This window comes from Exophiala viscosa (assembly GCF_022695815.1).
Source record: "Exophiala viscosa unplaced genomic scaffold EDD37scaffold_1, whole genome shotgun sequence".
NCBI classification, from domain to species: domain Eukaryota; kingdom Fungi; phylum Ascomycota; class Eurotiomycetes; order Chaetothyriales; family Herpotrichiellaceae; genus Exophiala; species Exophiala viscosa.
In genome coordinates, this window is record NW_026944353.1 from 3316770 (window position 1) to 3338083 (window position 21314).

At 51.8% G+C, this 21314-nt stretch overlaps 9 protein-coding genes across 9 annotated transcripts; 6 read left to right on the forward strand and 3 right to left on the reverse strand.

The window, feature by feature from the left end:
* The first annotated feature begins 170 nt into the window (after positions 1-170).
* EDD37DRAFT_62477 (N-hydroxyarylamine O-acetyltransferase) lies at positions 171-1474 on the forward strand. The gene has a single exon (XM_062816190.1). It carries the CDS (start codon positions 385-387, stop codon positions 1381-1383), a length of 999 nt encoding a protein of 332 aa, XP_062675549.1. The 5' UTR covers positions 171-384; the 3' UTR covers positions 1384-1474.
* A 77-nt stretch (positions 1475-1551) lies between these two features.
* EDD37DRAFT_645410 (uncharacterized protein) lies at positions 1552-2490 on the reverse strand (the record flags this gene model as incomplete). Its single annotated transcript, XM_062817628.1, has 2 exons — positions 1552-1871; positions 1929-2490. 2 exons carry the CDS (start codon positions 2488-2490, stop codon positions 1552-1554), a joined length of 882 nt encoding a protein of 293 aa, XP_062675550.1.
* Positions 2491-4325: 1835 nt separating this feature from the next.
* On the forward strand, positions 4326-5992 carry EDD37DRAFT_61962 (uncharacterized protein). The gene is made up of 2 exons (XM_062815872.1): positions 4326-4844; positions 4895-5992. The coding sequence occupies exons 1-2, from the start codon at positions 4652-4654 to the stop codon at positions 5773-5775; spliced, it is 1074 nt and encodes a 357-aa protein (XP_062675551.1). The 5' UTR covers positions 4326-4651; the 3' UTR covers positions 5776-5992.
* A 422-nt stretch (positions 5993-6414) lies between these two features.
* On the forward strand, positions 6415-7674 carry EDD37DRAFT_617588 (short-chain dehydrogenase). Its single transcript, XM_062815742.1, has one exon. The coding sequence runs from the start codon at positions 6581-6583 to the stop codon at positions 7550-7552; it is 972 nt and encodes a 323-aa protein (XP_062675552.1). The 5' UTR covers positions 6415-6580; the 3' UTR covers positions 7553-7674.
* Positions 7675-7870: 196 nt separating this feature from the next.
* EDD37DRAFT_558143 (ubiquitin-conjugating enzyme E2 O) lies at positions 7871-11185 on the forward strand (the record flags this gene model as incomplete). Its single annotated transcript, XM_062813743.1, has 2 exons — positions 7871-8957; positions 9060-11185. The coding sequence occupies 2 exons, from the start codon at positions 7871-7873 to the stop codon at positions 11183-11185; spliced, it is 3213 nt and encodes a 1070-aa protein (XP_062675553.1).
* A 202-nt stretch (positions 11186-11387) lies between these two features.
* EDD37DRAFT_62602 (Alpha/Beta hydrolase protein) lies at positions 11388-12896 on the forward strand. Its single transcript, XM_062816277.1, has 2 exons — positions 11388-12813; positions 12884-12896. The coding sequence occupies exon 1, from the start codon at positions 11590-11592 to the stop codon at positions 12811-12813; it is 1224 nt and encodes a 407-aa protein (XP_062675554.1). The 5' UTR covers positions 11388-11589; the 3' UTR covers positions 12884-12896.
* Positions 12897-13274: 378 nt separating this feature from the next.
* Positions 13275-15507, forward strand: EDD37DRAFT_62534 (chaperonin Cpn60/TCP-1 family). Its single transcript, XM_062816231.1, has 4 exons — positions 13275-13585; positions 13636-13702; positions 13752-13960; positions 14011-15507. The coding sequence occupies exons 1-4, from the start codon at positions 13561-13563 to the stop codon at positions 15393-15395; spliced, it is 1686 nt and encodes a 561-aa protein (XP_062675555.1). The 5' UTR covers positions 13275-13560; the 3' UTR covers positions 15396-15507.
* EDD37DRAFT_62529 (uncharacterized protein) lies at positions 15508-17469 on the reverse strand. Its single transcript, XM_062816228.1, has one exon. The coding sequence runs from the start codon at positions 17153-17155 to the stop codon at positions 15620-15622; it is 1536 nt and encodes a 511-aa protein (XP_062675556.1). The 5' UTR covers positions 17156-17469; the 3' UTR covers positions 15508-15619.
* A 135-nt stretch (positions 17470-17604) lies between these two features.
* EDD37DRAFT_617594 (beta-galactosidase) lies at positions 17605-21286 on the reverse strand. Its single transcript, XM_062815743.1, has 3 exons — positions 20453-21286; positions 18990-20400; positions 17605-18943 (listed from the first exon to the last, which is right to left on the reverse strand). Exons 1-3 carry the CDS (start codon positions 21072-21074, stop codon positions 17776-17778), a joined length of 3201 nt encoding a protein of 1066 aa, XP_062675557.1. The 5' UTR covers positions 21075-21286; the 3' UTR covers positions 17605-17775.
* Positions 21287-21314: the final 28 nt, after the last annotated feature.

Sequence of the window (21314 nt, forward strand, 5' to 3'; positions counted from 1 at the left end):
TTATCTTCACTGGCCTCATTCAAACGGGACAAGCGTGACGAGAGCTGAACATGCAAGGCCGACTATTGCTGACTTATCAACCTCGTCAGTACGCGGCATTGTCGTCGATATCCGAAGTCACGATGACACTATCCGAGATGATTGACATCAACTCTGTGATCGTAAATTTTATATATTCTTTGCTCGCAGAGACAGCACGGTAAGCCCATTCTTTTATATATCATATCTGCGAAGGTACGTTCCTTTCAACCCGTGCTCAAACGTGGCCTTCTCTGCAACTCGATCGGAAAGGTCTCCAAGGCTTGTACGAAAGTACGACAGCTATCAGGAAGAGAAGTGGGATACTGCTGTGCTTCGCCCGCTGTATATCAAAACGCCGCCAGGATGAGTGCAGACCCGTCATCTCCGGCATTTCGCCCAACATATACGCGCGACCAGCTCGCCCTCTATGTGACATGCATAGCGCCTCATGCATCATACACCCTCGCCGACCTTGAAGCCGAAATCAAGACCGACCCTTTGGCGGCCCTATCAAGACTTCAGCTCCGTCAAATGGCATTTAACCCTTGGGGCAACGTCGCTCTACATTACTCGTGGCATCGCGCTCTCCCTCTGGATCACCAAGCCTTATTCCACAAGATCGTTGAGCGCAAACTCGGCGGATACTGCATGGAGAACAACGCATTCTTCTCCACCATCCTACGATCTCTGGGATACCAGCTATACGTGACTGGCGCGCGCATCAGCTACTCTCTCGACGGCAACGGCTTGGATCCAGGTGGTTTCGCAGGATGGCAGCATGAAGTTATCATCGTCACCATTGACGGTCAAAAGTACTTGGCCGACGTGGGCTTCGGCTCGCAACCGCTCATCGACGCCCTCCCACTCGACAAGACCTCAACAAAAGCCTACCGCTCCGTCCCGGGCGCTGAATGTCGTCTAGTCTACCGCAACATAGCGTCCAACACCGACCCCTCGCAGAAACTATGGGTTTTCGAAACGCGCAACAAGACAAAACCTGGGTGGGCGGGGGGTTATTGTTTCTCCGAGCTCGAATGGCTTCCGAGTGATTTCGATATCATCAATTACCGCACCAGCAACGACCCCAAGAGCTGGTTCACGCACCGGCTGGTTTTGGCCAAGATTCTCATCGACGACGAGACGCGTACTAATCCGACGGGCACGCTTATCGTCTCGGGAAATGTGATTGAGCGGCGCCTCGGCGAGGCAAAAAAGGAGGTCGTCGTGGATGCGAAGTCGGAGAATGAGAGGGTATTGGGACTGCGGACTTGGTTTGGAATCGTGCTGCGGCCGGAAGAGGAGAGAGGGATTGCTGGGATGGCGAGTGAGATTAGGGCACCATTTCAGGTTTCGACTACATGAAGTGTGAGTCGGAGGATGTTTGGATGACAAGTGAGGTTAGATGTAGATCCGGATTTGTTTACACTGTCGATTTGTCGTGCACAAGTTTTAGACAGCTCAAGCGGAATGGAAATATAGCGCATAGTGAAAGGGATCTAGATCTGGTTCTTCAAGCACGTCCAGCCAGCCTCACTTGAACTCACCCTCACGCTTATCCAGCCTGACGTTTGTCAGCGCTGATGCCAGTCTGCACATTCTCAAAGGGTCCTTGTAGATCTCTTTGCACTCCCACAAGATCTGAGCGTCACTAGGAAGCCCGAGGGCGTCAGCAGTATTTGCACTGCGCGGATCCAAGAATGGCGCAAGACATGGCCAGACTGCTTGTGCGGTGTCCACGAAGATGTCGATCCCAACATCACCTACACCTTTGATTTCTTTGAGTCGTTTACGTATTTCGGAGGGTGAAGAGTCGGTGCTTAAGTCCGGCAAGAGATTGTTCAAGTCTCCATCTGCAATCGTGATCGGGTTAGACCTTGCGCGGCTTATTGGAGGTTGGTGGCACTCACCATACTTCGAGTCAATAAGCTCGACCAGTTCGCCTAGTCCTGTGGCTCTCTTCTCTCTGTATCTGGTGTATCCGCCCTCGGTCAAGACTTCAGTACGTTCATCCCAGGAGCTCTTCCGTAGGGCATCGACCTTGTGATAGTGTACTTTGATGGCTGTGGCAGTGGTTTTGGCGGCCAAGTCGTGCGAGTTGCGGGCCGATGAGAACATGGCGTTCAATAGAAGGGCCAAGATGGTCTCTGGCTTTGGGGACTGGAGGCCCTCCAGTGCCGTGTTTGAAAGGGGAATTGCCCCATACTTTTCGATCAGAGAGTCAATTTTGGGATAGGTTGACGCCTCCGACTTCGAGTCAGTGGTACTTGGTTTGTCCTGCACCTCCGACTTGGATTCCTGTTTTGAATGGCGATCGTCGGCCTTCTTTTTGATCTTCTTGGTCGGTGCAATCTTCTTGGGTGTATTGGACGTTTCGGTCTTTCTGTGAGTTCTTTTCTTAGACGTTACTTTTGCCGGCTTGGTATCTTGATCTCTGCTTGGTCCCTTTGTTGGAGCACGTGTTGACACCATTGTCGCTTGAAGATCAGCTTGGCGTGTCGGCTAGATCGGGATGATTGTGTGGTACCAGAAATTATACTACATTTAGAAGCTCAGAACATCGACGTTCGATTGTGCAAGTACGAATACGCTGGATAGCTCCAGACTTACCTCACCCGCATTGTGAGCGATTGTGAGTGACGTCAGTCGCACAGGACTGCCTGGGGTGAGATCGTTTCTGCACGTTGTGCGATGAACATGATCAGATGCAGACGAGCCCGATGTCATTCTGTAGGCACGTGAAGCGTTTCTCATATCGAAGTTAACTTCTCGGCATCATTCAGCCGGGTGTGGAAGGTAGAGGCATTTCATGAGTGGGACTGTTATTTTTGGACAGTGACTCGATGATGGTCAATGCAGCGCTGGGAAAATAGACCCTTGATCACGGGACGGCAGATCGTGGGGCGCCTTACTATTTGGGGGAAGGTTCTCGAAGGTCATTGGAATCATGGCCCAACGATGCGATCTGTGTTTGCCACCGATCTGCCCATGGATAGAAGGTACTATAGTGAGTATGGTAAATGCTACGCAGATCAGTAGTGCACTTTGCAATGGCGCAGATCTGCCAGAGAAGGTCTGCTGAGTGGTTCCGTGGGGTCGGTCTCTCAGCCGTATTATCAGCTGAGAGAGTTAGTAGTATCTTTTCGGTGGGACTGGCGAAGTCGTATTTCCTGACTTGAAGGCACAGCCATCTTTGACACATCGTTAGGTCACTGCAGTTGCCATGGTCTTTCTTTTGGAGACAGCAATTTGACCATGTCGCGCCCTAGTTTTGAAGGATCTGATTTGCCAAGGCAAGGCTGACTCTGTGGCGGCAGTGTACCGCATCGAGCGGAGAATTGGGTTCTTGATCATTGGCACATCGCCGGGCGCAATCATTATCGTCTTTTGAGCACCCACGGCACCATCACGATGAGACGAAACTTGTGCGCGTATCAGACTTAGAACCGCCATGCACACCCGGCTCCTCTAGCTGCCATAGTACCACTGCATAAAGTGGCGTGCAGACAAAGGAGAGTGGTGACGACGCTTTCGATAACAGAAAGTGGAGACTACATTCCCTCGAGTTGTGTGATCAAGCTTTCTCTAGCCGATGCATGGGGGTTGCCCCCCAGGTCCAGCATGTCTTCGTACAAAGGTCCTTGACCATGCTTTGTGAAAGGACGGGAATGCGGCAGAACGGAACCAGTAGTATCACTTAGTGTTGAGAGAAATATGCCTCGGAGCGCGATCCAGAATCCTTCGGAGAGCCAATGAATGCACAGCCCAGGCAGACAGAAGGAAAAGAGAAGTGTAAGAGATTCTGTAAGTCTCCCCCAGTAGGGGATGAGCGCTGGCATAGCCCCTGCAGATAGGCCATTGTCCACAGCTATTCAGCACCAATGCGACCGTGGTCAGATTTTGAAGACGGCTGGTTCTAAGCGAAGAAAGCCAATCGGGTAGCGGAAACGCACTGGAGATATGCCCTCGCATTTCTCGCATTCAAATACGAACCGAAGGAAGAAACAATGGGCACGGATGAAACTTGTCATGTGCGCCTGGCAACGGGGATTGCAGAAGAGGAGTATTGAGGAGCGGCCTTTTTCTGCGGTGCTCAGATCCCTGGCTCCATTCTGCTGCGGGATGCCAATGCTTGAGTGCTCTTGGTGCTCTTGGTGCTCCCAGAAATAGCGTCCCTCAGGTTGCAGCCAGCCTAACTTAGTTGTGCTTAAACTCTCTCCGGGGGCGTGTACGAGAACAAGGGTCCGCCCTATCTTTCTTTGCTCAGGCGGTCATCTGCAACTGCCCAAACCCCATTATTCTGATCACCTCCTCAGTTTGTCAAACGCTCCTCACTCCACTCCACCTTCGGAAACACACTACATATACATTCATGACGCCTTACATTCGCCGCTCCTCTACTTATTGACCTGGATATTCCGCTAAAGCACACACTTCATTCGCCTCCTCCTCTCTGTGTCGCGCCTCATCACATAGAACATAAAGCGCTACTTGCCACAGACTCGACCAGCGCATTCACACTCTTTCACAGAACCATCAATCGAGTCGCCTGCTTGCGCTCGATTCCAACACCATATCTTCTCTGAATCAGACGTCGACGCGTCCTCTTCTCACTACCCCCTCTACTTCTACAATGGACTCTCCGCGAGGCTCGGCCATGGACAATGGCAAATCTACACCCACCGGGCCACCTGTCGGATTCCGCCCACAGAACGGCGGTATCATCAAGGTAGAACCGCCACGGAGGGAAGACTTGCAACCTTCATATGCGCAAACACTACAGGGTGATACCGACGCAGAGAATCACGGCTGGTACGGATCGATGAGTATGTAACATTATCTGCCTACAATGTTTTATTACTGACAAACCCCGCAGTTAACTCGCTTGGTCAATGCATCGGTTGCATGGGTGCCATCCCCTGCTGCGTAATCTGCCCCAACCCCTACAAGCCTGTGTCGCAAGGAAACGTTGGTCTCGTCACCAAGTTTGGGCGATTCTATCGCGCTGTCGACCCCGGTTTGGTCAAGATCAATCCTCTTTCCGAGCGACTCATTCAGGTCGATGTCAAGATCCAGATTGTCGAGGTGCCTCGTCAAGTGTGCATGACAAAGGACAATGTCACTCTCAATCTGACCTCGGTCATCTACTACCACATTACCTCTCCTCACAAGGCGGCCTTCGGTATTTCCAATGTTCGTCAAGCGCTGGTAGAGCGAACTCAGACCACACTTCGTCATGTGGTGGGTGCTCGCGTTCTTCAAGATGTGATTGAACGCCGTGAAGAGCTTGCGCAGTCCATCGGTGAGATCATCGAGGACGTTGCATCAGGTTGGGGTGTCCAGGTCGAGTCCATGCTCATCAAGGACATCATTTTCAGCAACGACCTCCAAGACTCTCTGTCTATGGCTGCTCAATCCAAGAGAATTGGTGAATCCAAGGTTATTGCGGCGCGCGCGGAAGTCGAATCTGCCAAACTCATGAGACAAGCCGCCGATATATTGAGCTCGGCACCTGCGATGCAGATCAGATATCTTGAAGCGATGCAAGCCATGGCCAAGACTGCCAACAGCAAGGTCATTTTCTTGCCTGCCGCCAACCAGACCATCCCCACCGAGGCTATGTTGAATGCCGTTCAATCGAACAACACTGGCGGCGAACCTAGTGGCTCGTCCAAGCAGAACAGCAACCCTTTTCAGCCAGACATGAACGATGGCTTCCAGCAGGCAATGAATGCCAGAGTCATCGAGAACATCTGACCGACATCTAAAGTCCCCCAATTGTGAGCAGGATTCAAAGTGTAGCAGTCACGACGCTGGGTGGGTTAAAATTGGGTCCTGTTTTGGCGTTGCTGATTTGCGTTAAGATACCCCTTGATGAGTATCATGCACTCGCTTGTACTCAATGAGTTGAGTTTGTCTGCCTACATCTTCATTATTAGTATAGCGCAATACCATTTATTGAATCTTTGCAACCCTCATGATCATTGTTTTGGTCGGCGTTCTTAGAACTGTCTCGGAATCTTGATAAATTGAAGGTGGTTTCCTACGTGCGTAGAATGAAATATCTCGCATGAGGTATCAGTACGGAGTATATTCACACCGATAAGTACATGCACGTTGCGGGCTTAATTGGGGGCCAATACAATATCCGACAAGCGTGCGGCCGCACCATCAAGCTCGATATTCTCCAACTATGCCATTAAAGAGTATCGATCCGGCATTGACGTCCGCATTGTAGAACTATTCCTGCCTTTAAGTTCATGGCACAGAGAGACACAATCACGCATTACACCTCGGCCAAGTTTCGACCGTCGCTGTCCGGCGGACCTCTCTGTCAATGACATGGAGACAAGATGCCTGTGATGCGTAAGTTTGCTGTAGAATGCTCTTGTCCAGCATGGAGTTACCATAGCTCCTGTAACGCTGGTCACCTATTTGCATGACGTGAAGAGTATATAGCTTCGTTTCTCCCATGACTTTCTCTTCCAGTATCCAGCTCAAGAAGCGTGCAAAGACCAGCTAATCACACATTTGCCTCAAGAAACTACATCATTCTACTAACATGAAGGCCTTTACCCGCGAAACCACTGGCGTCGAAGTCGTTGAGGAGCTTTCAGATCGAGTCAAAGGAAGAACTTTTATTATTACTGGCGCCAGCGAAAGTGGCTTAGGAGCTGAGACGGCCGTTGCTCTGGCTCATGGACACCCTGAGCATCTGATCCTTCTCGCCCGATCTCAGGCGCGAGTCAACTCGGTCATTTCACAGATCAAGGAGATCAGTCCGAATACCAAGGTTGACTTTGTCCCTGTCTCTCTTGACGATTTCGACTCTGTTCGCTCTGCGGCGGCCACCATCAACAGCTCAATCGAGAAGCTTCATGGCTTAATCAACAATGCTGGTGTCATGGCCCCTGACAACTACGCAGCGAACAAGAATGGAATAGAGATGCAGTTTGCCACCAACCATCTAGGTCATTTCTTGTTGACCAAGCTACTTTTTCCCAAGATCGCCGCGGCCGCCCCTGGCTCAAGAATCATCAACTTGACCAGTCTAGGACATAAGATCTCGCCAGTCCGTTTCGACGATTACAATTTCTCGGGTGGGAAAACATACAATCCATGGGAGGGTTACGGCCAGTCAAAGTCCGCGAATGTTCTCTTTTCCCACTCTTTGGGCAACAAGCTCCAGTCTCGCGGCATCCAGAGCTTCAGTGTGCATCCGGGAGCCATCTTCAACACCAATTTGGCCAGGGATATTAGTGATGTCCATGCAGCCCTGGCAGCAATCGATCCAGTAGCCATCAAGAACACCGGCCGCCATTTCCCGCTGGCAGCGGACACCCCAAAGCCGATCGACACCGGTATCACAACCACACTTGTGGCGGCTTTGGACACGAGAATTGAGGCTCAAAGCGGCAGCTACATGGCGGATGCAAAGATTGACACAGCATATGAGTATGCGACGGATGACGCAAATGCAGAGCGACTATGGGAATTGAGCGAGCAGTTGGTGGGTGAGAAGTTCGATGTCTGATGGTCACCTTTGACAGGTTATGGTTACGGCGACCACCAAAAGCACTGGGACGGAAACAGGTATTCGTAGCAGCAACGGAGATTTCGAAGTTGAAAGGATAATAATCATTAAAATTCCCATCATTCATATACATGCGGTGATGTGCTTGCGACATGTCGCTGTTGACGTGCCCTTCGGCGTACTTGCCATTTGATAAAGTCGCATTGCACGGCCGCCTCTTGCCTAATCACGTACTTCCCACCACTGCGCCTTGACTCTTGATGCCTGCGATCGGACCGCGATTCGTACCATCGCCATCCTCTTCCTGGCGTTGGACCGATGCGAACCCTCGAAATTTACGACCATGTTGCCGTCAAACAGAATTCGAGCCTGTACGGGACAGTGGTCGGGACGAATACCGATCCACTCGATTCGCTCGAAGATGAGTTGATAATAGCACACACAGAAGTCCCTCCGGACATTCTTAACAACTTCGTCACAACAAGCGTACCACCCCTGGGTTATGTCTTCGTCCGCTTTGCCGACGAGGCTACTGGCAGTGCTCTAGTAGCAGAAGATGATCTGGTCCTATTGAGCCGAGCGTTCCAGGTGGGTGACAATGTAAAACGAGATGGAAGTAGCATGACAGGTACCGTCATCGATGTTGATGAGAAATACACCCTCGAACCCATTGCCAGCAGGAAAGACGTGGCCCAGTTGCTCTCCATCAACACGACATTTCCCACCTGTACACCGCCACGCGCAACGCACCTTCCTTTCTTCCACCCAAATCCACACGCACTTATCTACGACGTGCCCTCCCGCGAGGTCATACGAGCACAGGACGTTGGAAAGGACGAGTACATTATATCAAATGGCTGGGTTGGCTTAGTTGATGATGCGGAGTACAACGTGGTCATTGGATTGGAAAATGAGTCCATCGTGGTGGTCAACAGCATCAACTGTCTGCATATACCCGTGCCTGACCATGGGAAGCCTCTGGTGGCATTGCCGGAGTCCGACGGGTTTAAGAGACCTGACATTCTGGTTGCCACTCAAGGATGGGCAAGCACGATCCCTGTCCAGGCACCGCGCCCTGGTCATTTTGTGATTATTGACCGAAGGCGGCTTCGAAATTCAAAATGGCTTCGTGGAGCATATGATCCAAAATGCCCTTCACAAGGCGTTGTACTTGATGTCAGAGCCCGTGAGATCGCCGTAGACTGGCTGTCCAGGTACCCTGGGACTGGGGATGACGCTGGATCCAAAGAGCAATCCCCCCCTCCCTACGAAATCGGGCTCTACACAGGCGGTCAACACTTTGGCGAGCAGATGGACCTGATGCGACGGGTTGACGTCACGCCCTACAACCGCGGAAGAATGCCGGCGAAGAACGTGAACGGTGTTCAAAATGGCGCGAACCAGGGTTCTCGGACACTGCCCGACAATACCCAACGAGGGGAGGATGAAGATGGAGGTCGTCATGTTCCCAATGGGAGGCAAGACAGCACGAAGTACCACCACAAAGAAGCCGAAGGCACGCAAGATCTCTTTCCAGGGCAGGATCTTGCAATTGGAACTCATGTCAGGTTTCGAGACACAACGGCAGCAGCAGTCAAATATCAAGGCAGTGGCGACACATCACACGGGAAGTTTGTCAGAGTGACTTCCGGGACATTTGATGGATGGGACTTCAACGAGTTCAGAGTCGTACATATGCAACAGAACGCAACAATTTTGTGGCAAGATGGCACGACCACTACAATGGACTCGTCTCTCTTGCACGACCATGGTCTTTTTGAAGCGGAGCTGGCGCCTACGGACATTGTCTTCAAGCGAGAAGGAATGCGCCAAAGATCCGTCGGCAGAAGAGGTGCCGAAGCCGCCATCAAAGATTTCGACGAGATGATGTTCTTCGAGGGACCTCATGACCTTTTGCCAGAGAAGGTAGGAGTTGTCCAGATGGTGGATCACGACGAAAGAGTAGCACGTGTCCGTTGGTATAAGGAACCAAAGATTGAAATACGCGCTGCAGGTCAGATACTCGCTCCAGACTCCCAATTTGGGCTGATTGGAGATGTGACTGAGGATGTTTCTCTTTATGAGATCTTGTCTTTTCCTGCATTAGCACGGCGAAGAAGAGATATGTGCGTCATTGCTAATCCTGAAGACGTCTCCAGACGTCTTGAACAACAGCATGGAAGGAGTGCTACTAGTAAATCTTTCCCAGATGTAACGGCAAAACCATCTCGACGTCCCCAGTTCGGTGATATGAGGTGGCAGAAATCCACCCAGGAGGGATGGTCCCAAGATGTCGAGTGGATTGGCGAGATCGTTGCCTTGGGTCTTGACGGCGCGGTCACTGTACGTCTTGGGGCCGCGGAGCATTGTCGTGATGTCTGTATCGAACCTGACAGCATTTTGGCTATCCTTGACGACAAGGAGCATCAGGAAATCATAAGTAACGATATGGACTCATGGGCAGACCAAGACTCGCTCTGGTCAGAAACGCCCAGCGTGGAACCCATAGCTGAAAGTGTCGAGTACGAAGGTGGTGAAAGGCTGGACAATGACAGTGGAGACGACAATTGGGTTTCCGACGAAGACGTGGATTTCGTTGACGCCGAGGAGAACTTGCCAGAGGACGAAAATATTGACATGAGAGACGTGATCGCGGCAGACATGGCACGCGCCCGAACCTTCGCGATCGAGCCTCAGCGCTCCGTTAGCCAGCTGAAGACGGAACTCCCATCTGAAACACCGCCGCAATTCCTCGTTCTTGAGAGCGAACCTCCTCCGGACCAGTTTGGACTCCATTCTAAGCCGACGGGCGACAAAGCGATCAAGCGCATTATGCGTGAGCATCGGATACTATCTACGACATTGCCTGAAGGAGAAATCTACGTTCGCACATATGAGAGCCGCCTTGATCTGCTTCGCTGCCTGATCATCGGCCCAAGAGACACGCCTTATGAAAACGCACCTTTTCTCATAGACCTCTATCTGCCCGAGGAATTCCCTGATCGACCTCCCACTGCACACTTTCACAGTTGGACCAGTGGGCTAGGCCGGATCAACCCTAATCTTTACGAAGAGGGAAAGATATGCTTGAGCTTGCTCGGAACATGGTCTGGAAAAGATGAGAGTGAGAAATGGAGTGACAAGGCCACCATCCTTCAACTACTGGTGTCATTGCAGGGGCTGGTGTTTGTCAAGAGACCATTCTACAACGAAGCCGGCTTCGAAGGATATGAGAATGATAGCAGGTATACCCTGGAAGCTGAGCAGTACAGCGAGAAAGCATTTGTGATGGCTCGAGGGTTCATCAAACACGCTCTATGTCGACCACCTGGAGGGCTGAAAGACGTCTTGGCCTGGCTGTACTTACCGCATGGCCCTTCGGATCCCGCAAACAGTCTGCTGGGGACAGCTTTACAGCGTGGAAGGCAGCTTATCCAAAAATCCGAGGCAGCGAGGCTTGAGAAGGACACTGGATTGCTGGATTCATCAGGTGACAAGGATGATCCAACTCGGGTGTTCCTTAGGCCATTAAGCCGTGGAGCAAGTGTGATGCTGAAACGATTGGTCGATGAATTGCAGGAGCAGTTAGACCAGCTGTCGCATAGCAACGGCGGGACTTCAGCAGAAGCATAGATGATGCAGCATGTTGAAATTACATTGATACCCCCCGAGGCACGGAACGTGAGGAAATTGAGACTCAACCATGCGTGTTACCGTTTGGTACTTCTGTTGTCGGCAATTGTCCCATATGCAATTACGTGAGCACCACCAAGTACCTCCGCCTCAGGTCTGTACTGTACAGTGACGGCATCAACCCGAGGTTCATTCCTCCACTTGTGGGGCCCCATAAGATGACCCCCTCGAATGTACTCCGTACTTCGAGATGCACAAGAACATCAAGCACGTTACACAGTCTCACGTCGTTCAGAAACTCCTTCTTGGCGCTTTGCTCTCAAAAAGCGATCTGATCACCTGGCGAGTAAGTCCGGTCGTCTCTCCTCTGTCGTCTTTCCCTCGAGACTTGCATAACCTTCATAATGTCCCCGATCCGACCATACACCATATCAGTCCCGGACTCTAAACTCGACCGCCTGAAACAAAAGCTCGGACTGTTCGATTTGCCGGATGAAGTCCCCGGTATAGAGCCATGGTCTCGTGGTCCTCCACTCGCCGACATCAAGCGCCTCGCAGCGTACTGGGCCGATGGCTTCGACTGGCGGAAAGCCGAGGCAAAATTGAACTCAATACCCAATTTCATGACCAGCATCGATGTGGACGGATTCGGCACGTACGATGTACACTTTGTCCATCAGACTAGCAGAGTGAAGAATGCGATTCCATTGCTGTTCGCGCATGGGTGGCCCGGCAATTTCACTGAGGTCACCAAGGTCCTACCACTGCTTGTGGATGGAGGAAAGGACAAGCCGAGTTTCCATGTCGTCGCGCCGAGTCTAGTTGATTTTGGGTTTTCCCAGGCTGCTATGAAGCCTAAGTTCAACATTGATCAGCACGCCGAAGTATGTCACAAGTTAATGCTTCAATTGGGGTATAATGAATACGTGGTCCAAGGAGGCGACATAGGCTATCCCATCACACGGTTCATGGCGAAGAGTTACCCGCAACATTGCAAGGCGCATCACGTCAACATGGCCATGCCGGCGGAACCGACGTTGACGGCGCATCCGGCGTTATATGCACAGGTCCAAGCCACGCCTCTTACGGAGTTTGAGAAAGCCGGGCTCGAGCGCACGAAGTGGTTCCGCACGGAGGGGTCAGGATACATGATTGAGCAAGGCACGAAACCTCAGACCATTGGCGTCGCTGTCACGGCTAGTCCGGTGGCATTGTTGACTTGGATCTACGAGAAGTTGCATGACTGGAGTGACGGGTATGCGTGGACGGACGACGAGGTGCTCACGTGGGTTAGTATCTATGAGTTCTCGGCTGGGGGGCCTGCAGCCACACAGAGGATTTACTATGATGATCGGAACCGCGAGGGCGGGTCGGGGTTTGTGGTCGCGCAGGAGTATGTCGATTCACCGCTTGGGGTAATGCAGTTGCCGAAGGAGTTGGTGCAGAGTCCGGAGCTGTGGCATCATACGATGGGGCCGTTAGTGTTGATTAGGCAGCATGAGAGGGGTGGGCATTTTGCGGCGTGGGAGGTGCCGGAGTTGTTGGCGGGTGATTTGCGAGAGATGTTTGGGCGAGGGGGAGGTGCGTTTGGGTGTGTGAGTGGGAAGAATGGGTATGACGATGAGTAAGTCCGGTCCTTTTCGATGGCGGGATGAGTAGCACTACACTGGTATGAGAGGCTGAATCATGGATGGATAGGTTGTCGTCGAAAGGAAGATTGTAGCTACGAGTCGGCTACGTCTTGGACTCCGGGGTTGCCGTGAAGTGAGTTCGGCTCGCCAATCGTACTGTGCTGTACAGCACTCTTCTCGGCGACTCCAGAAAGGTTGTGCACAATGTTTATCTTCGCCATGAACTTGTCTCTTTGGGCGAAGTGAGCTTCATCTAAGGGAGGCAGGCCGTGAAAGAGCAGAAGCAGGAGAACTGGAGCTTGTAGATCCTGCGACGGGCATCGTGATTGACGTTCCAATGCTTTCCCGAATGGATTTCTGACTGCTTGTTCTCTTCCAAGTATCAACGCAAATTTGTGTTGTTGATTCGACGGTCGTTCCTCTTCTATGTATATGTCGCATATTATGATACAACTAGGTGTTTGAGTGATCTCCGACTTGAGTGCCATTTTTCGAAGTGACAATTTGACCGGCTTGGCACAAAAAGTTGGAGACACCGCGATCTCTGGTCGCGGTACATTTTCAGACGATTGGTTCTGCAATATCAGGCACCTTCACTTCGCTTGCAATCCCTTGGACCTGACCTACTGAACCGACTCTACGAAGACCAGTCCACTTCGGTTCCGTGCGCCTTCGAACTCCGGTAAAGAATCAGAACATCCCACCCTAGAATCCCAAAGGCCGCAGGCCGCGAACGAGGGCAAGATGCAGGCGCCCGTAGTTGTCATGAGTGAGCACTATTGGGCTTTCTATCCATGGTCAAGACTAAAATTGCTTCAGATACGGCGAGTGGGGAGAGACAGGTCGGTCGGAAAGCACAAATTTCCAATATCACCGCCGCAAAGACGTGAGCAATCAACGAACCGTCCCACGAAAGCATTGACTGATAGCACAAGGGTTGCGGATATAATAAGATCATGTCTAGGTCCCAAAGCGATGTTGAAGATGCTCTTGGACCCCATGGGAGGCATCGTCCTGACCAACGACGGCCACGCCATCCTACGAGAGATCGAAGTTGCACATCCGGCAGCCAAGAGCATGATTGAGTTGAGTAGAACACAAGATGAAGAGGTCGGGGACGGCACGACGACAGTGATAATATTAGGTCTGGGAGGCCTCCCTCGGTGTTGTGCGATCAGTCTGACACTCATGCAGCCGGTGAAATGCTTGCACAAGCCCTACCTCAACTCGAGCGAAACATTCACCCTGTAGTCATTATTCAAGCCTTCAAGAAAGCGCTCGCAGACGCTCTGGCGATTGTGGAGGAAATCTCGATGCCAGTCGACGTTTCCAACGACAAAGCCATGATCTCCCTCATCGAATCCTCCATCGGCACCAAAACCATCTCCACACATTCTGAACTGATGTGTTCCCTAGCCCTGAAAGCGGTCCGGACGGTATCACTAGAACAGTCCTTCTTTTCCAATCCTCAAACAAACGGTGTTGCCAAGAGCGTCTCACCTAACGCCCCAAAAGCTCAAGAAGTCGATATCAAACGTTACGCACGTATCGAGAAGATCCCCGGCGGAGAAATTGAAGATTCATGCGTGCTGGACGGTGTCATGCTGAACAAGGACATCACACACGCCTCGATGCGCAGACGGATAGAAAACCCCAGAATTGTTCTCCTGGATTGCACTCTGGAATACAAGAAGGGCGAGTCCCAGACCAATGTGGAGATCACAGACGAGGAATCGTGGAATAAAATCCTCCAGATCGAAGAAGAGCAGGTCAAGAAGATGTGCGACGCTATATTGGCCGTCAAGCCCACCCTGGTCATCACCGAGAAGGGAGTCTCGGATCTCGCACAGCACTACTTTGTCAAGGCCGGCGTCACGGCGCTACGGCGGGTACGCAAGTCCGACAACAACCGCATCGCCCGAGCGACAGGCGCAACGATTGTGAACCGGGTTGACGATCTCCAAGAAGCGGACGTCGGCACGGGATGCGGTCTCTTTGAAATCGAGAAGATTGGCGACGAATACTTCACTTTCCTGACCAAGTGCAAGAATCCCAAGGCTTGCACGATTCTTCTTAGAGGCCCGTCAAAGGACATCCTTAACGAGATTGACCGAAACTTGCAGGACGCCATGTCGGTCGCTCGTAACGTCATATTCCACCCTCGCTTGGCTCCTGGTGGCGGCGCCACGGAGATGGCTGTTTCGGTGAGGCTCGCGCAGAAGTCCAAATCGGTCGAGGGCGTGATGCAGTGGCCTTACCGCGCCGTCGCGGAGGCGATGGAAGTCATTCCGAGAACGCTGATCCAGAATGCCGGCGCCAGCCCCATCCGCATATTGACAAATTTGCGCGCAAAGCATGCCGAAGGAAAATCGACGTTCGGTATTGATGGTGACACGGGTAATGTGGTCGACATGAAAGAGTATGGCGTCTGGGAGCCGCAGGCGGTCAAGACGCAGAGTATCAAGACGGCTGTGGAGAGCGCGTGCTTGTTACTACGTGTCGACGATATCTGCGGTGCGAAGAGCGCGAAGCAAGTTGGTGGCAGTGGTTTGACTGGTGGTGGTGGTGGAGAAGAGTGATGGTGATAGATACCCTTACATTATGCTTCAAAATGCCACGCATCTGTGTCTGTCAGAATGTCACGACATGGGTCATCATGTAGAACAAACAAAAGCGCCACAATGCATATTGTTGATAGCGACTCGGACACGTGCCAGTTGAGATATAAGGCCGGTCGACTACATTTCAGCCTGAGACCTGTTGTAGATGTTCATGAATACCATCTATTCTGCGGAAAATATCGCTATTCCTCCTCACTGACCTCACTCTCGTCGTCCTGCACCGTGTGCATGCCGATACCCAGACCAACGTTGTTGCCGTGGGTCGCCGCCTCATCATCTTCCGCTTCCAACGCAGCCTCGAGCTCGGCAGCCAACAAGTCTTCATCGTCGATGTCGTCGTTGTTGGCCACCACGGGCGCCTTTTGCGGTTGTGTCTCCTCGTCATCCTCCGCCATAGTCACATCACCGCTATGCGGCACACCGAGACTCTTGTCGCGTGGGCTACCCAACTCGAACTCTTCGACATCCCCGTCCTCGGACGCGCTCGTGCCACCTTCAATATCTTTCATTGACACATCCTTGTCTCGGGTCCGCTCACGGTTCTCATCGGCAGGTCTAGACATCGGTCTTGTGTTCGAACTTAACCCGGCGACTGGTGTGCCTGTGTGGCTGCGGAACATCTCGGGGTCGACTCTGTTACGTCTCGCGCGGTCCTCTGGCGGCGGGCTGCCCATATCTATCTCCAGGCCGCCATCGTCGTCATTGATAATGATGTGTGGGGAGCTACCCATGTTGGCGGATCTGTTTCGTGCGTGACCCCTCCCAGGTGCTTGGTTGGGTCGTGTAGCGGTCGGTTTCAATGTATTTGCGGTGGTCGATTTGGACACAGCTCTCGAAACATCGATGGTGGCTTGCTCATCGTCTTCGTCGGAGTCCGAGACACGGGCTTTGCTTAGTGGTTTGTTTGATGACTTTATGGGCTCTCGCTTGTTGCTAGTCTTGGGCGCAGCAGATGGCCGCGCACCCTTTGTGTCAGGACCCCTACGGCCCTTCTGCTGTGATGTCTTGGTGGCTGCTGGGTTAGGTCGAAATTGTGGTGTTGTGGCTTTGAAGCGGCTCGAGCCAGGAATCGGTGTGGAGATACTGCTCATAGGGGTCAGATTTCCTCCAGGGTTGGGCGTCCTGTTGCCCGGTTGTTGTGTGGACTTTTCCATGTTGTCGCGTGCTTCGGCCAGAAAGTGTCTAAAGTCGTACGGGTTTGAAGCATCAGGTGTCTCATCGTCTGCTGATCGGGACTTGCTGCTACTGATACCTTTATATATAGGATTCTGAGAGGCTTGTACAGAGGTTGGTAACGGCGGTAGTTCACGTGCGTCTTTGGATGGCTGGCCTGGACCAGACTCGAGGTTCATATCTAGAGTTGCCGAAAGTGCCTCAAGAACAAAGACGGATCTGGACTTGTCGAACACCAGGGCTAACGCAGTAGATTTTTCGCCATCCTTTCCAGACTTGGAGGCGTTCAGGCTGCCGGTGTAATTGTAATCTCCGCCGTCATTATCATCCTGTACTGCTAGCTGATATCTGCCGCCAGATTCTGTAAGTTTGCCCTGACCGGATTTGAATCCGGACTGTGGCTGCCAATTGTAACGAACATTGAGTAGGTACGCTTTCGAGTTCTCATCCTTCAAGCTGTCGCCCAGCACGATGGGATACTCGCCGGGACGTCGTAGGTCGATCGAACCAGAAGGTCTGACAGGCTGAATAGCCGGTGAAGCCATGGCGTACACAATTCTGCTGTTGGCGACTAAGTGATGGAACAGCTGACCGATGTTACTTGGGTGTGTGGATGTTGTGCAGCTCTCTCTGGGTGAGATATACAATTCTAGCTAATGGTAGCGATAGTCATGATCGGGAAGTCGAAGTAGAGATCTGAAACACAATGTTCGGGATTGTAGGATGAAAACTGAGATATGTGAAGACGCGAGGGTGACAATAATCGCCAAACAATAGGAGAAAGGATTAATGAAGAGTGATGCCAAAGATGTGTGAAGAACAAAGAAAAAAAAGACGTGCTTGTTGGTCCAGATCAAAGGGAAGGCGAGGTCGGCTGAGGTTCCAGCCTCGAGGTGTATTTAACAATGCGCCATCCTTATCAAGCTTAGCTCTACAGGATCAGCCACTAATAATAGGTAGTCTACTTTTAAGCCCTTGCACTAATCCAGTTAATCTCTAATTTAGCAGCGAAGAAGCCCTTTAACGTATATATGCACCGGTGGACAACTATTCGTAGACCAGGTCTCATCCCCTTTTTGCACAAACCGGAGACTCCCGGCACTTGCCATCGCATTTGTCATGCTCACCCCTGAAGCTATCATGCACTCCTGGCTTCCGCATTGGTTCAAGCGAGAGTCTCATCGAAAAGCGGTTCCAAGCAGATCTCAAACTCCATCTCTTCACATTTAACAAAGTCCTCATCCTTGATCCCAGGCCCGCACGCCGCAGTTCCAACCCCGGAGACGTCGACATCAAGACGAAGATAGTTCGCGTCTCCCTCGATCAACTCTGGACCATGCCGTGCTCGCTCCAGCTCCGCGGCCGAGTACTTTGACATTGCAAAGTGGAATTTGTCAGGGGTCCCTTTCCCACCGGTCATCGTAGCCTTGATGCCCGCTCCTCGCTCGTCGAGGATCTTCACCCACCGAGTGTCCATTCTGTTTCCGTTTTCTTGTGGCACTTCGTAAGGGGTGTGCAAATCGACGATGCTCGCGTGATAGATGCCGACTTTCTGCGCGGACTTTTTGTCGTGGTACGACTCGCCTGGGCCGAGACCAAAGTACCCGGCTCGATCATATGCTTTTGGCATTTGGATGTCCCAGCCCGCCCTTGGAAAAGTCGCGGGAGCTGCGCCTTTGGGCGTGATGTGTGCTTTGACTGAAATTGTCCCGTCGGCGCAAATGCGGTATGTGGTCTCAACATGCATGCTCCAGGCTAGGATAGGAGGAGCGAGGTGAGTAACTGTCTTCACTTCAATGTGGGTGTTGGTCGCTCTAGTGATATCAAAGCGGCGCTTTTGGGTCGTCATGGTGTCCAGACCCCATTGCTTCCATATTTGCGTTTGGCCTCGGGCATCGTTGTCTGTGGGTGGGCGCCAGAAGCCGAGCTTCAATGGCAATGTGGAAGGGTTTGATGCTTGCAGGAGGGTTATGCCGTTTGCAACCCATGACGAGACGTACGTATAGACTCGGTCGAAAGTTACTGAGAAATCATTGCCGGTTATAGTTGTATACTGGCGGGATGTCGTGACATCCAACTTATTTCCATCGTTCGGAGTCAGGCTCCTGTTAGGCAGGGTGAAGACGTCTTTGTTTAATTGATGTTGAAACCACGCCACTTCATGGCCGGCATCGGCCCAGGCGCAACTCCCCCTGAGGGTGAAGCTGACTGTCACCCAGCACTCAGCAGCAGTGAATGATCGGTGTCGAAGCGCAAAATTGGGGAGGGCAATGGCCCCTATTGTGCCGGGTTTTATATCAGGTATGTCCGACTTCCACACGTAGGTTTCAGGCCTTCTGACATTAGCACCAGTGAGATGTGATACTTGAACCCACTCACGCGTCTTTGAAGATCTCCAGTGTGCATTCGACTGTGTGTTCATCAAGGCCCTTGAAGTTGAAGCCATTCTCTATGACGACTTCGCTTCTGTCTTCATCAAACCAAGCTCTTATCGGAGCAATGACCTTCTTGAGCTCTGTCAAGCCTGGAGTTGGAGTATGGTCGCTAAAACATAGACCGTCCATAACAAATGTACCGTCATTGGGAACATCGCCAAAATCACCTCCGTAGGCATAAATCTGCTTTCCCTTGACCTCGTCCGAGGGCTTCAAGAGGCCGTGGTTCGCCCACTCCCAGATAAATCCTCCCTGTAGTCGCTTGTGCTCGCGAAAAGCTGCTTGGTAGTCTTCTAACAGTCCAGGTCCATTACCCATGGCGTGTCCGTACTCACATAGGATGATTGGCTTCTCGAAAGACCCATCTGGTGCCACCCCTTCCTCCTTGGCAAAAGTGATCAGTTGCTGAACAGATGGATACATGTAAGAATACATGTCTGCAGTAACAGCATATCTGTCGCCTTCATAATGCACCGGCCGCGACGGATCAGTCCTCTTGACGTATTCATACATTGCTTTATGGTTGCGGCCATAAAACGCCTCGTTACCGAGAGACCAGATAATGACAGATGTGAAGTTCTTGTCCCTCTCGACCAGTTGTGTCATTCTGTCGACATATGCAGCCTCCCAGTCTGGGTTATCAGAAGTAAAAGCAGCGGCTTCGTCGGCTACCAGGGCACTTCTTCGTTCGTAGTCCATGCTCTCGGGGATGTGCATCGATCTATTCACGGCTTCGGCAAACCCATGGCATTCAAGGTCGGCTTCGTCCAAGACCCAAAGGCCTAGCTCGTCGGCAAACTGGTAAAGCGCCGGCTGTGATGGATAATGTGAGCATCGGATAGCATTGATATTGTGCTGTTTCATTAGCAAGAGATCCTGCCTTAGATACTCTGTAGGCACTGCTCGACCAAGGCGAGGATGGTGCTCGTGACGGTTAGTACCACGCAGTAGGAGAGGTACGCCGTTCACTGTTAGCAAGCCATTCTTGATCTCAACCCTCCGAAACCCGATTCGATTCCTGATTGTCTGGGTGCATTCCCCATCGAAAAGTAGCCTGAGCTCTACATGATACAGTACCGGTGTTTCTGCAGTCCACTTGGCTGGTGCCTCGACCACAAATCGTCTTTGCAGTTGGGACTGTTTGCGAGCGACGCTGATACGATCATCGACTAAGACGGTGTCTTTTCCAGGGGATTGTAGCTTGATACCGACCTCGCAGTCTTTTTGCAGGGCCATATCAAGGCTCACACTGAAGTTTCCCTGTTGATAGTCGCCATCCAGCTCTGCTTGAAGGAAAAAGTTCTCGATACGGGCCTGTCCTGGGAAAGCCAACAGGTAGACATCACGGAAGATCCCTAGTAGTTGCATCAGTTGTGCCAAGGTGAGAGCTGACAACGCCATGCATACCAGATAGCCACCACTGATCCTGGTCTTCTATGTACGAGCCATCAGACCACTGATATACACGAACCAAGATTTGATTTTCCGTGTTGCGCTCCACATACGAGGATATGTCGAACTCTGCTGGATTTCTGCTTCCTTGCGAATACCCAACCTCGGTCCCATTCACGAATAGGTGAAAAGCGCTGTCGACACCTTCAAAGCGCAAGCGGATCTGGGAGTCTGGGCTCCAGCTTTTTGGAACGGAGAATTTCTTCAGGTAGCTTCCAGTGGGGTTGTCAGTTGGACTATATGGAGGACAGATAGGGAAGGGGAAGACGATATTCGTGTATTGAGGTATCCCGTATCCTTGCAACTGCCAGTGACCGGGCACCGTTATGGGTCGCCACGAAAACTCGTCTTGCGTAGTAATGCCATCCCAAGAGGGAGCGAGGTCCGGGCTCAGAGCATAATGGAAGTCCCACACGCCAGACAATGATATGGATGTGTCGGGAATGTGGTACGCTCTGGCAGCAAGTTTGTTTCTCTGGAAGACCTTTTCATTTGAGTAGTCTGGTTTTTCTTGACTGCAATCATAGCGTCCGAGCTGTACCATGGCCGCAAGAGGACTTGGAGAAGCCTCTCCCATCGTTAGAAGCGACACTGCGCGAACGAATGCCCGCAAGAGGATTGGAAAGTGGCTGAAGCAGATTCGATCAAGAACAGATTGGCGAGCAAGATTTGGGCTCGAACGCAGCTCCCGGGTCCTACCGTCTATTTTGTCTCACGAGGGCTGTTAGAAGAACTAGATGCACGTCGGTGAGAATGTGTGCTGCACAACTGATCGTGGAATGCTAAGGGTGGAGCAGGGTAGGAGAAAACAAATCAA